At 43.8% G+C, this 15,468-nt stretch overlaps 1 protein-coding gene across 17 annotated transcripts in view; it reads right to left on the reverse strand.

Moving 5' to 3' along the window:
• Positions 1–6,210: 6,210 nt before the first annotated feature.
• PALM2AKAP2 (PALM2 and AKAP2 fusion) overlaps positions 6,211–15,468 on the reverse strand; it is a 227,947-nt gene continuing 218,689 nt past the window's right edge. For all 17 annotated transcript variants that reach the window (XM_083592891.1, XM_083592890.1, XM_083592889.1 and 14 more), the window contains one exon: positions 6,211–10,250. In XM_083592891.1, the coding sequence (XP_083449017.1) occupies positions 10,158–10,250 (93 nt within the window). In that variant the 3' untranslated portion in view covers positions 6,211–10,157. The remainder of the gene's footprint in view (positions 10,251–15,468) is intronic.

Raw genomic sequence — 15,468 nt, forward strand, 5'->3', positions numbered from 1 at the left:
TTTCAAATTGTTATTGATATTAATGTTGTATTTTTAGTTTTAGATTTTATGATTTATGTGGAAATTGTTTTCCATTTGGTTGTGTACCTTTTGATGTGTTTTATTTATTGTTTATGACTTTTGTTATGTTGGTAATGTAAACCAGAGTAGGCAACCTAAGGCCCATGGGCCACAAGCGGCCCACATGGGTCATTTAACCAGCCCACGAGTCGCCCCCGAACCGAGCTGCCCACTCGGCGAGTCCCTGTGCACTGTGCTAAACAGGCACAGCGCAGCGTGGGGACTCACTTCCACGGTGCTGGAAATTGCGTCTGTGCAGACGCCAGAAATCGTGGCTGTGCCACTCACACGCGCGCACATCAACTGGCCCATGGAGGGATCTCCGCTGGAGTGAACTAGCGCAGGCGAGTTCACTGCTTTTGAATTATGGTGCTGGAGGAGACTCTTGAGAGTCCCATGGACTGCAAGAAGATCAAACCTCTCCATTCTGAAGGAAATCAACCCTGAGTGCTCACTGGAAGGACAGATCATGAAGCTGAGGCTCCAATACTTTGGCCACCTCATGAGAAGAGAAGACTCCCTGGAAAAGACCCTGATGTTGGGAAAGATGGAGGGCACAAGGAGAAGGGGACGACAGAGGACAAGATGGTTGGGCAGTGCTCTCAAAGCTACCAGCATGAGTTTGGCCAAACTGCGGGAGGCAGTGGAAGACAGGAATGCCTGGCGGGCTCTGGTCCATGGGGTCATGAAGAGTCGGACACGACTAAACGATTAAACAACAACAGCCCAGGCGAGGTAAACCTTGCCTCCCCCTGATGTAAACCTTGTCATGTTGTAAGCTGCCCTGAGCATTGTTTTAACTATGGAAAGGCGGCATACAAATAAAATGATGATGATTGTATCTACAGTTTGATCATCTTGTATTGACTGGTGTGTTTTTTACGTCTATTGATTTGTCAGAATTTCCGATTGGATATGTTCTGTTATTTTGTGTGTGTGCCTCTTTAGCAGAATAAATAAAACAGTATTAAAAAGAGAGAGTTCGGTTTTGTAATAGAAGTGGCAGGCTTGCATTCCAGAAAAAAACCCTAAATGTTCTCTCGGCCTTCCCATGCTGACACTTAACCATTTCGGTCATTAAATAAATAAATAAATTGCTTGTTGTCTTATTTATAATAAAAACGACATTTTTTAAAAAGTGCAAATCGCACCAGGTATCAGGGACCTTTCTTGGCGACACCTGTCCATCAGCCTTACAGGGCATTTGGTTTCTGCTACAGTCTTGTGGAGTGTAAAATAATATTTAGACAGAACACAGGGGTGCATCTTCCAAAATAGCCTCTCTCCTCTAAGATCCTTACATAACTACTTGGCAGGGACCACTCAGCCCAATCCCTTGGGCTTTCCATAGCAAAGAGCTAACTCTGTTTCCATACCTACTGTGTAGCAAAATAGCCCTCAAACATCCTCCATGCACATCAATTGTCTCATTAAAAAGAAGAAGAAGGAAACACTGGCCCTTATTTTCCCTCTCTTCTTTTCTGGATCAATAGCTGTCTTTGCTGCACTGTCTGATGATCAATTGCTGCTCTCAGCCCATTTATCTTGTCTGTCCTAGAAGCACCCCCTGCAACCTGGCTCCATAAACACGGGAAAGAACCTCTTGAGTAATGCTGGGGAGAGTGAATTGCACAACGGAGAAGCACCTTTATCAATCAACCTCATTCGGTTTTGCAAACAGGGCAAAGGCGTGGGACTAGAGAGAGAGGCCCTGGCATATATACTTGGGAGACCAGCAATTCCCAAACTGTGTCCAGAGATAAGGATCGCAATGAGCTGTAGCATACCTGAAGGATGATTAAAAGCAAACAGAGATGACTGGTGCTTTATCATCTGGGAGGGGTGATTCCAAGAATAGCAAGGAGGCGCTGGGAAGCAAGAGTCTGTGGTCAAGGTATTACAGGCGAATAGAAGGGATGTTCCTTGTGCAGTTGTAAACACCGCTGCTAGGGAGATAGGAAGGTGGTTTTCAAAAGGTCAGACTAACTGAGCACCTGAGCCCAATCCTGCCTGCTCCGACTGGCAGAAGCACTTCAAGGTCTCAAGCAGGGATTTTCCGCAGGGCAACTTGGAGATTCCAGGAATATGGGAGGCCCTTTTCCCCTGCAAGATATATATCAGGCACAGACAAACTCAGCCCTCCAGATGTTTTGGGACTACAACTCCCATCATCCCTAGCTAACAGGCCAGGGATGATGGGTGTTATGTACTGAAGTTCTCACCCTGGGCCAGCAGGGGGATACTGTAGATAGTTCAGGTCCACATATGCAAATAAGGGATCGAAAGTGACGTTCAATGATTGGATAGTTACAGAAAGTTGTTACAGTTACATTGTACTGGAGCTCTATATAAGGAGGCTGGCTGAACCCTTCAGTTCAGTTCTGTTCTGGCCTGTGAATAAACAAGAGCTGTTTGAAGAATTGCTGTGTCGTCTGATATGTTCACCCACAACTTAACAATGGGAATTGTAGTCTCAAAACGCCTGGAGGGTCAAGTTTGCCTATGCCTGATAATATACTCTACTGCTGAGCCCTTCTCACACTTAGGGTTGCTGCTTGAGTTCCTCACCTTCTTCAGGGATCAGTGGCGTAGCGTGGGGGGTGCAGGGGGGGGCGGGCCGCACCGGGCGCAACATCTGGGGTTAGGGCAAATCCATGGGTTAGGGGGCGCAAATCCACGGGTTAGGGGGCGCAAATCCACGGGTTAGGGGGCGCAAATTACTTGCCTTGCCCCGGGTGCTGACAACCCACGCTACGCCACTGTCAGGGATAGGGAGTTTGTGTACCGCCATTGTTGGACTCCAATTTGGAACCATCACACAATAAAGCCACATACAGCAGAAAAAATAGGACTGGTGATGCTAAATTAAGGAACAATAGACACGCCCCCCCCCGGGTTATCACTCTAGGTTTGGGTCACAGGCCTGTTTCTCACCTGGCTAGTGGGGCTTCCCTTGCACTCGTGATTCTCCATAGTGGCGGCAGGGCATCATCCCATTTGCAATAGGCTGGGTTTGTTCTTATCAGCCAAGCTGCGGCTGAGGCCCATGAGCACACTACTAGCTGTAATCACTCAAGCCAGCAAAAAGGCTCTTTTCTGTAAGCAGAAGCTGTTAAACTGATGCAAAGAACAAGCACTTTTACTGGCTGAGAGGGAAACTGGGCAGGCGCCAGTATTTCCCAAACTTCTGATAGGGTTACTCTGAATCACAGGCATGCTTTGTGCTTAAAGAGGTTGACTTGCAGAGGGTGTGGCAGAAGAATGGCCTAACGTCAGAGGAGTCTCCCATTTTCCCCTCTGTGTGTCACTCCTAGTTGGGAGGAGGCAAATCTAGAACAGTGACTCATGCAGAGACAAGCAGGGGTGCAGGGGGTGACCAATTCTGCTGTGTCCCTGTATAAATGCTCCAACTTCAGTCAAAGCAGACAGGTTAGCATTATTATTGCCCAGCAGACTTTGAGAAGACACAGGGCTGGTAAGAGCAGTGACTCATGCAGATACTCAATGGGCAGCTCCTCTGTGGGTTGAGGACACTGGGCTCACACTGACCACTAAATTGCTTTAGTTTTCCAAAAACTGTCTGCTAACCACCTATGAAACGCAAAAAAGAAAAAGGAGAATTGGCGATATATGAGAAAACAAATTGTCATCTAGCACATTAGCGGTTTTCCCGCCACAATTTGGGAGGGGAGCTGCTGCTTCAGTCAGGGCTTGATGCTATGAGACCAATTGTATAATTGAGGAATTGCTTAAATTGTGCCCTAGGTGGCATTGCAGCACATGCATCCATCTGAAATCCCCGATGCAAACTTGTGTCTCCTACAAGAGCAGTTCCCCTCTTAAAAGTTCCAGTTGGAAATTTGTATTTTCTTTGACCTATTGTTGCATCAGTATAAGGGTCATCAAAAGAAGCTGTCCTCTCAGGGATGTTATGGGCACTTAGAAACGAGAAATGAAAGCTTTTTGGCTTGGCCTCACAGTATGTGAGAGAGGAAGGGAAAGTGAGGCCTTCTCTTTCCATGCTCCCAAATCTTAAGTGAAAAACAGGCACTTGCGTACCGAAGAAGTCCAATGTGACATAATGGAGTTTACTCCAGAGTAAGTACATCTGGCCTGCAGCCTAACTCCAAGGGAATAGGTTAGTCACAACTAACTTATATCCCAGAGCTTTTCATGGAAGAGCAGCATGATTTACCTTTGCTGGCATGGTAAAGGTAAAAAGGTAAAGGACCTCTGGACGGTTATGTCCAGTCAAAGGAGACTATGGGGTTGTGGCGCTCATCTCACTTTTCAGGCCGAGGGAGCTGGCATTTGTCCAGACAGCTTTCCAGGTCATGTGGCCAGCATGACTAAACCGCTTCTGACACAATGGAACACCGTGACGGAAACCAGAGTGCACTGAAACACCATCTACCTTTCCGCTGCAGTGGTACCTTTTTATCTACTTGCACTGGCGTGCTTTCAAACTGCTAGGTTGGCAGAGGTTGGGCCAGAACAATGGGAGTTCACCCTGCCATGCGTATTCAAACTGCTGACCGTCTGATCAACAAGCCCAGGGGTCAGCAAACTTTTTCAGCAGGGGGCCTGTCCACTGTCTCTCAGACCTTGTGGGGGGCCGGACTATATTTTGGAAAAAAAATAATGAACGAATTCCTATGCACCACAAATAACCCAGAGATGCATTTTAAATAAAAGGACACATTCTACTCATGTAAAAACACGCTGATTCTTGGACCGTCCACGGGCGTTAGAAGGCAATTGGGCTGGATCCAGCCCCCAGGCCTACCCATGGGCAAGCCCAAAAGGCTCAGTGGTTTAGACCACAGCACCACCCGCTGGCATCAGGCCTTCCTCTGTGGGTGTATGCATGGGCACAAAAAATAAGCAGCACACACCTCCCTACATGAGAGGTGCATGGCTCTCCACTGCTCAACCACGGACAGCACAATGTGCAAAGAGGAAGCACATTGGTTTTGTTGCTTTCCCATAATACGAAGCTGCCTCTAGCCTGCCTCAGGTATGGACTGAAAGTCTAGTGCTCATCTTTTCACCCACTTTCTACAATGGGGAAAAAATATGCCCGTCTATGTGGTTATTTGAAGGCTTAATTACACTTACAAAATTGGCTGTGCATGCCAGAATTCCAGGTTATTTCAAGGGCTAGGTGGAGAAAGACTAAACAGCAGTTTGCTTGCAAGGATTTCATGGTACTGCCTTTTCATGCTGATTCACAAGTAGCCCATGGGCAGTCAATGTCTATATTCTTGGAGGCTGCTTTAGGCCCCATTTAATGGGTATGGCTTCATAAGATAGTAGTAGTAGTAGTAGTAGTACCTTTGTTGTCAATGTACAACCTGTGTACAATGAAATTAACCGAGCCCCCCTCCAAACACTCAATCTCATTGCACTCTGTGTGCTTGTCATACAACACACCAACCTCGAAAGTCAGCTGCACAAATTATTTTCCATTCAGCAGCCTAACAGCACACGGATATAAACTGTTTTTTTAGCCTGTTGGTATTACTGATTATACTTCTATATCTCTTGCCCGAGGGTAGAAGATTAAAGAGGTGCTGGCTGGGGCATGAACCGTCCCTTAGAATTTTTCTCGCTCTCCTAAGGCAACAATCCCTTGTGATGCCATCTAGCGGGTTCAGGGGACAGCCCATGATATCATGTGCTGTGTTCACCACCCTCTGTAAAGACTTTCTGTCCGTGGCTGTCAAGCCAATGTACCACACTGTGATACAATATGAGAGGACACTTTCTATTGTGGCCCGGTAGGAGGTCATCAATTGTTGTTTAACATTGTTCTTTCGCCAGACCCTGAGAAAATGGAGTCTCCATATATATCGAGCATATGTTGTGTATATAAAGTGAGGAATTCCTCCCTCCCAGCTTTTCTAAACAAGCTGATTTCCCTTCCAGCTGAAAATGCGGGCGAAATCTTTACCACATCTCAATGGAAGCATGACAGGGTCACAGGGAAGGTGGATGAGAATACAAGTTCCGCAGGCCTAAATCTGGCTTATGAGCTGCTTGCTAGCAGTCCACACTGAGCCAAAGTCATGGCAAACACTTGATCCAAAGGGCACTGCCAACAATGCGACATCCCCACAACCCCCTTTGCTTTCAGATAAGAAACACAAGACAAGTTTAAGTTTTAATGAGAAAATAAGTGTATACTTGCATTGTATGCCTCACAGTCACTATAAAACAGAAGCAGGGTACAGCAATGAAGTGGTTAAACATATACAAGAAGCCATGTTATTTTGCAGTGAGAGTGGTTGGTCATTTGCAACGATGGAGTTGCCACAGTATTCTGCAATGGATCCTTCTGGACTGGGGCTGAAATGGTCAGAACTGGTCTGAGGAAACTGCTCTGCAGTTAAGATTTTGGGGATAGAATCCTGGACATCGTCACAAAATTGCAATCCTTAACTATTAGTCAATGCACAGTTCAATTTTATCAGTATTTCCTTCAAAAAAGTAATAATTCTTAACTCTTTGTATGTGCCTGGAAGCAAAGCTTATTCTGCATTAATTTGTTGTTGTTGAATATATTCACATGTACTGGCATATATTTAAAGACATTAAGCAGTGGTGGTGGGAATAATGAGTCCATTGCTCCATTATCAAAGCACTTGCTGAAAATGGTAGCTAAGGTTCCGTAATTCCTGAAAAAGAAACTGTCCTTTGTCAGTAGTTTACAATAATAACCATCAAAAACTGTGTTGTGGGAATAGCATAATGAATCAAGCCTCTCGTTCCTTTTAGCAAAGTTATCCCATGATGCCACGATATTCATCTCAGATTTTGCTGCTGGGGTGAAAACACCGGGGGGAGGGGGAGGAACAAGATACGTAGAGACAAATGAAATGTATGTTTTGAAGTGGCTTTTTTTATTTTTGCTTCTAGAAAAAAAGGGGATTTTCCCATAACAACTCCTTGCTCTTTTCACCTTGAGTTAACTACAACCTTGTAACGGAGGAGAAAGCATCTCATTCCAAGCAAATGTATTATATTTTTGGCTTTACCTCCCCTGTAAGAAAACCACCATTTCTCAGCAAGGGTTGTGTGTAATGTAAGCTGATCACCCACCTTCTCCATGCTCCATCTTTCAGAGCATTTTGCCTACTGCTGGCTTAAAAACATCTTCAGCACAGAATCCACCTGCTTCGTCATAATCCTGAGAATATTTTTTTTGTAACCTCACTTTTGAAAGACACAGTCTTTTGGAGTAAAAAAATAAATAAATCCCAACTTGATTGTACAGGCAGTTTCTGCTAAAAGGTTCAGAAAACAGTGAAAAATGTTGGGTGGCCCTTGTAGGCAAGAAAGAAAGAAAGAATTTTCTAAATTCTGGGCTCTGGCCCTTTCTGGTTTCGAATCCACTGTGTTGCAACTCTCTCCCTCTCTCTTTCAACATACCTATTTTTCCTTTCATCCCATTAGCTGGTTTCCTCTCTCCTGTGCAGCATTTAAGCCTCGGGAAACACCTATGGCACAACCCAGCCAAATTTAAACACTAAAAACAAAGCAAAACTCTCCGCTGATTTAAATAAGCAACAGCTAAATGCGTAGTCCTATGGAAATCTATAGGACAACAGCAACTAACTTTGGCTGGTTTGTGCCCCAAATTCTTTTTTAAAAAAAGTAATCAGAAAAGTGTGCAAACCACTAATATAAAGATCATTTATGTAAAATATTTTCTGATTGGATTTTCTGATTACAAAATCTTCAAAGGGCATAGGATCCACCATGTTTTCTAATGAGGTAAGCAGAGGATAGCTAGCCAGGAGTGTTGCCGATGCACAGAATGTGGATTCTCCTATTGGCAGGGAAAGCTCCCGTTGTATACGCAAAACTCTTATCTTCAACTCTTTATGACTGGCTCCTATATATACGCGAGGAACTTGGTTTGGAGGTTTGCATCAGAATTCGGTACAGATGTTATCCAACCAGCTGGTCTATGTTATAGCCAAATATTTCTACTTTAGTTTCTGCACACAGTACAGAATCCTTGCCAAGGCTGTTGTGTTCATACTACTCTGTTTATATTTAGACATTTACCAGGAGGAAATTAATGCATTTCAACATGAAATCTCCTTGTTCGTCTAAACAGCAGAATACAAAGATCCTGTTCATAACATGAAACATAAAATAAAATGGAAACAGAAGAGAAACTTGTGGAGGGCCGGCTTTTTTTTTTGCCTCCTCTTACAAATCAATGAAGAGTAATTTTTAGTTAAGACGCATGTACCATTCTTGAGTTGCCTAAAATGTGACAAGCTCTAGTCCAGAATTTTTTTGGGATTCCATCACTAAACACATTCTACTGCATTTCTTGACACAACAAGAGAAAACCAGCAGCTTCTAACACTACGCCAGACAGCAAAGCATAAGAATAAATACCGCATTTCTTTTCTAAATGTCAAGATTACAAAACTGTTCAATACTTTTGGAAATGTTAACTCATGCAAATACCATGTCAGTTCAGCTTAGTTATTAACAAATACTGCATCAGTTTTAGTGCCTTTTTTATATCCCTTTTCATAAAAGAAAAAAACACACACGTTTATACCCCTAGAGCTGGCAAACAGCTTTGGAGAAAATAATCTCTACACCCACATTTCTTTGTCTTCACCATTCTACTTCACAATCACACAAGCAAACACACTCACAACCACTCCATATTCCTTTGTCACCGATTCCCACCTTACACTCGAACTAAAGCTGCAATATTATCTTTTAGCTCTGAAAACACTGTTTGAACAGCAAAAATAGTCCTTTGGCCCTGGCTCCCCTCTTCCCAACTCCCTCCGTTACCTTCTCCAACTTTTCATTTTCCTGGTCACGCAAAACATTTCTGCCCTTCCCGCTCTATTAACTAAGACCTTTACATAGCATAAATATAGTTAAAGATACCGTTATTTTTCTTTCATTCCTTCTCTGTAACATTCTGACTCGATGTGTCAGTTATTGCCTCAAGTAAAAATATTTTCAGTGGTTCAGATGCTTCCCATATCTTTCCAACTCTGCCCAACTCTTCTTCCAATGGTCCTTTTCATGTTAAAGACAGATGATAATGCCAGTAAGCGCTGAGAAACAAAGAGGAGGCCAAACTGCTCACTTCAAGCATATAGACCCACTAAAACTAAGATAACCTTATTTGGCATTTCTCTCTTCTATGCTACCTATGGATTGCGCAGCACTGTTAAAAGGAAACATTATTAAGCATACTGATTATGTGAGGAGGAAAGAATGGGATGGCAAATCTTCAACAAAAACCACCCCATTATAAGTTAAGAGAAAAGCGAACAATCTGCCATCTCCCCCAAAAACCCTTTCAAAAATAAACAGCAAAAAAAACACAAAACATTGTATTTTATGGCTAAATGTATGGGATTGTACATTCACATTTGCAAGTTAACAGCCTCTGTTTTGTTGCTTTCTAAAAAAAACAAAAAACTTTTAAATTAACAGAAAGCCTTCTGAATTCCACCCCCCCCCATTTGTTAACAGCAAAAATAAAAATAAACCTTGCTATATTATGGCTGTCTAGGATATATCAGAGTAATAGCCCTCTTCTCAACGCTACACGTGGGATGAAGAAGAGCTGCTGTCAAGCTCAAACATAGCTTGAACAATTGTTTGTTTCCATGTGAGGTGCCATCTTGTGGTGAAATACTATCTAGGCCAAACTCTTCCTGTTCCACATACAAGGCTGGGAAGAAGACAATATTCAGGAAGGAACACGTGTTTGTTCTGCTCGCTCTGAAATGTGTCCTCTTGGGTTGTCGCTGCTGCTGCTGCTTCTTCACGTCCTTTTTCTTTTTGGTGTGTGTGCGGGGGGTGGAGTAGCAGGTGCTTTTCCTTAGTATAACTTTTCTGCGTGTTTTGTGCGTATATCTATGCATATATGAACTGCTTCTGTTTAAACATGGGTTGCAGAGATCGATACACTTGTAATAAATACCGGATTAAAATGCTGAAGCTTTCCTTTTAAAAAAATTAAAACTTTGTTCTTCTATTTGGTTTCTTCGTCTCTGCATTGTTGTTTTGTTTTTAACTGCTCTCTTATTTTGCCAAGAGAACTATTCATTTTCTTCTCGGTTAGCATAAATGCCTGCTTCCCACCGCAGAGCCAGGGCACTCTTCCTGCGGTTGACTCTCGTAGCCTCAAGGACCTGAGGAGGGGGGGAAAGAGAGCGAGAGAATAGTTTATTCGGTTACCAATCTCAAATTCTCCTGAAAAGGGCAGCCACTGAACAGTTCTGTGGACTTAAAAAGTTTGCATCAGTAGAGCCTGGTTAACTTGAAAGACATATCCACCTTGCAGCATTCTGCATTTCTTACTCCCTGGGATGAAAAAAGCATGTCAGCACAGCTACAGGCTAAAACGTTTGAATTTAAGCACGTCAATGGAAAAGCCAACATGCAAGGAAGAGCACAGCAACATTGGGATGAACTGCAATTTCATTGTGAAACAACACAAGCAGTGGCGGGCACAAGGCATTTTGCTGCCTGAGGTGGAACAGCAAATGTCACCCTCGCCCACCGCCGATCCCGTATCAAGTTATTTTGGCACCTGAGACAGAACAGCTAACAAATGCCTCTCTTCTTCCCCGGCTGTAAAAGGCAATAATAATATATTTAAGTAACTTAACAATTGGCTCCCCTTTCCTGACACTCGAAAAAAAGCTGCCTGAGGTCTGCAGCTCATTTTGCCTAATGGTAGGGCTGTGGCAGCGTCAGGCTCAAAGAGGAACCCAGAGTTGCCGTGGCCTTAATACACAATGAATGCACTTCATCCGCAGATGATCAAAGCCCAACACTAAGAACAGCAGAAGGCTTTTCTCTCCCCTGTTCCATCTGTGACTTTACAAAGCCTTTTGGAAATACTCGATCAGGTCTTAATCATGCTCAATGGTTTTTTGATGATCACAGTTGCTTTTGTTTTTAAACCATGAAACGAACTTCTGAGGCTGGGACAAAAAAGCAAGCAAGCATTGCGTCTACACACTTTAGAGGAGAGCTGAGCTGTTTGCAAATGGACACCTACTAGCATAACTAATTATTTTTCTTCTGCTGCAAGCTAAAGCTGACTTGCAATTGACCTTCCATGCTATTTGGGGGATGCTGTACTTTTTCTCTGTGTACAACTATGTTCCATCCATGCCAATGGGTGTGCAATATCGGCTGTGGCTGGAAAGTGGGAGGTCCAATTCACTTGAGTGGCCATTAAAAAAGAATACTGCAAGAGACTATTATTTTTTTATTTTTTTTTTAAAAAATTAACTACTGTACTGCCCAAATACTACTTTACTGAAACGTGATGGTAAGTGAGACTGGCAATGTTTAATTGCAGGGGTGTGTGGGAGTTCTGAACACGTCTCCATTTGTTTATATGGGAAAGGAAAAGGCTGTATCTCTAAAAATGATGGTTGGTGGGACCAAAACTCACCATCCAGCAAGGAACTGCTTGTACCAAAGGTCCTCGCTGGCTTGTGGGTCTTTAACCCCATTTGTCATTTTCAGGGGCACAGCCTCCTGGCACCCAGTGGGTACGAATGAATGATGGCATCATGGGGATGCCCCATGGGAAGTGAGGGGGTAAGGGGCATGGCAATGCTATGCTAGTGTGTGAGAAGTGCTATTTCCCAGTAGTGATGTATGGAAGTGAGAGCTGGACCATAAAGAAGGCTGATCGCCGAAGAATTGATGCTTTTGAACTATGGTGCTGGAGGAGACTCTTGAGAGTCCCATGGACTGCAAGAAGATCAAACCTATCCATTCTTAAGGAAATCAGCCCTGAGTGCTCACTGGAAGGACAGATCCTGAAGCTGAGGCTCCAATACTTGGCCACCCTCATGAGAAGAGAAGACTCCCTGGAAAAGACCCTGATGTTGGGAAAGATTGAGGGCACAAGGAGAAGGGGACGACAGAGGACAGTGTTCTCGAAGCTACAAACATGAGTCTGACCAAACTGCGGGAGGCAGTGGAAGACAGGAATGCCTGGCGTGCTCTGGTCCATGGGGTCACGAAGCGTCGGACATGACTAAACGACTAAACAAGGAGGAGTGCTAAGAAGTTGGAAAGTTCTGGCTTAAAATCTATTTTGACCCACAAAATCACTTGGAGGCCTTAGGTAAGCTACTATTTCCTCAGTCTCAGCCCTGGCTCCATTTGTAATACGGGGGCAGGGGGAACCCACTGACTTATTTCACAGAGTAGTTGTGAAGGTTACTGAGTCAGTACCTAAAGTCCTTTAAACAGTTCAGAGCACCATATAAGTTGTTAAGTACTATCATGGTCTAAACACTTGGCTGGATGGAAACAGGCATTTGCCTTTTTGTCTCTGGAAATTTCATTTTAAACTCTGGTAGTCTCTCATTCCTATTATCAGGCCATTCACTTTAGCCAGCAACAAAGCAGAAAAGAGTTGGGATGAGGACTGGAGCCCACGGGATCCCAAGATATGAAAACAGGTAAAAACGAGAACGAGGGATGTTGCCTGTAATAGCTTTGTTATAAATGTTACACACCCCTGAGACACAACACCCTGGCATTTTCTTGGGAATTTCCTGCGAGGGAAGTTCTCTAGGGCAGCTTATTGTATTGAGAACAGCTTTTTAAAAACAGGAGACCGACAATGCTTTTCAAGATTGCAGTTCTTAAAAACGGAACTTAATCTGGGCGAACGTTTGCAGGATTGCACTGTTAGTATCTTAAAAGGTGGTTGCCCGTGTGGTATGATCATCTCCAGTCAAGCAATAAACCTGGCAAAATCTCGCTGAAATCGCACGAGCATGTGCGACCTTGCCAGAAACTGGTGTGACCTCATCCAGAATTGGTGCTGATGCTGACGCCAATTTCCATTTGCCTCATGCAGCGAAATGGGATGTGCTGCCCCCAGTGTGTGTGTGGGAAAATAAAATTTTAAAGTGGAGGAATGCATTTCCCCCCCTTTTCCCCCTAAAAACAATTTGCAATGCTAAGCTGGGAAAGCTATGAAATCATACAATTTGGAAAACAAACTTTTTTTTAGCTCATTGTACCTAAGTGAACTTTGGGTTTCTCATTGAGTGTGTCATGTAGAGGAAGTTGCAGCCAAACACAGCTTCCAGTCAAAGGGACCTGCATAATAGGTGTGCTTGTAGACATGTTGCTGTCACACATTAGATATTTCATGGCATGCTTAAAAGCATCTAGGTTGTGAACCTTGAGCATAATACATGAAGCTGTCAAAATAAAACCATTTGGTCTAACTAATTACACTTGAGTAATGGAAGTTTTGTCGCCTGTTGAATAGATTGTTCTGCCCTTTGAAGAAGACTCCGATGCATCCTTTTAGTAACATTTATAGCTTGTGGCTAGAAGACTCAATAGAATTGTTGAGTTGTAACGGGACGCAATGGAATGGTCACCTAGTCCAACCCTCACCCAGGATTGCACAAATCTTTTGCTCAACATGGGGTTCAAACCCACAACCCTGAGATTAAGAGTCTCATGCTCTACCAACTAAGCTATCTTCTACGTATGTTGCAATGCAGTCCAGCCACAGTTAAGCAATGAATGAAGCCCATTCATTTCAGAAGTAAATGCATGCATTTAATATCTTCCATTACAATCAATGGTGCTTACATCTGGCTGAATTGTGCTTATGTGTTGTTGTTTTTTTTACATTTTCAAAATGCTGCATTTAGCAAAAGAATACTACTGTTTACTATATGTGATAAGCTCTAAAATTAATGCAAATAACTATAAGGTACAATTAAAAATTCAACAGCAAGCAGAAATGTTTCTGAGAGGGAGGGCCATAACTCTGTTGCAGAATTATCTGCTTTGCATGCAGAAAGAACAGGTTCGAGCCCTGTCATCTCCAGGCAGGGCTGTGAGAGACCTCTGTTGGAAACCCTGAAAGAGCCACTGATATCCCCAAACTCGGCCCTCCATACGTTTTGGGACTACAATTCCCATCATCCCTGACCACTGGTCCTGTTAGCTAGGGATGATGGGAGTTGTAGTCCCAAAACATCTAGACAAAACTGAGACTCCATATAAGTCAGCTTCCTCTGTTCTTGATCCCTGCTGCTCATAACCTGTTCAATGAACAAATGAGAAGGTTCGGCGGTTCGAATCCCCGCGATGGGGTGAGCTCCCGTTGCTCGGTCCCTGCTCCTGCCCACCTAGCAGTTTGAAAGCACATCAAAGTGCAAGTAGATAAATAGGTACTGCTCCGGTGGGAAGGTAAATGGCGTTTCTGTACGCTGCTCTGGTTCGCCAGAAGTGGCTTAGTCATGCTGGCCACATGACCCGGAAGCTGTACGCCGGCTCCCTCAGCCAATAAAGCAAAATAAAGCCGCAACCCCAGAGTCGTTCGCGACTGGACCTAAAGGTCAGGGGTCCCTTTACCCTTTACCATTTTTACTGGCCATAAATTCATATTTGTACCGTGCCCTGCAGTTTGCTTCCGCAAAGGAAAGAACGAGATAGCAGAAGAATATCGCTCAAACAAACTGCAAAAGGTTGTTTTTTTCAAGTCTGTTGCCTGGCGGCAGTATGGAGACAATGCAGATGAACCCTGGTGGTGGAAAAAAACAAAACTTACACCCCCACCACCCAAGCAAAGCAGTCCAACAGGTTATGAAAAATAAAAATATGGAATTTGACATTTGAGGCCCGATTAAAAAGCTGTTTGTCATTATACCTTTTCTGAGGTTTAGGGGATTCTGATTTGAAGAAATACTGCAAACTTAATCCATCTAATTTAGGTTGGGGCAGAGGCATATATACGTGAAGTCTACAAGAGTTCTTGTAGTAAATCACAGAGAAGAAATGGACCTACACAATCTTAAAAACTCATGAGTTAGCAATGCAACATTTCAGTCTCAGAACTGAAGAGTTGCTACTCCTGCTGAGAACTTTTGAGAGTAGAGAGGTACCAGACCTGGTGATGCTGAGCTTTGTCCAAAAGTGGTGATCAGCCCTACCTCCTTCATTGCTATGGGTTGCCAGGATGCTATGTAAGTGAAGTGCAAAAATCTTCTGCTTGAGCCACACTGCTTGCCCTTTAAGGACAGCTATGTTGCAATAAGGGCTGGGCAGCCATTAGTAATTTTAATAATGATAATAATAATTATTATTATTATTTACACCCTGCCCATCTGGCTGGGTTTCCTTAGCCCAGTGGTTCTCAACCTGTGGGTCCCCAGGTGCTGTTGGACTACAACTCCCATCATCCCTGAGCTCTGGCCTTGCTAGCTAGGGGTGATGGGAGTTGTAGTTCAACAACATCTGTGGACCCACAGGTTGAGAAAGGCTGCTTAGCCACTCTGGGTGGCTACCATTAGCATGGCAGCATCAGTGATTGCTACGACACTGCGGTAGGAATGCGATTAAGTT

Source organism: Podarcis filfolensis (genome assembly GCF_964270895.1).
Source record: "Podarcis filfolensis genome assembly, chromosome: 17".
Classification (NCBI taxonomy): Eukaryota; Metazoa; Chordata; class Lepidosauria; order Squamata; family Lacertidae; genus Podarcis; species Podarcis filfolensis.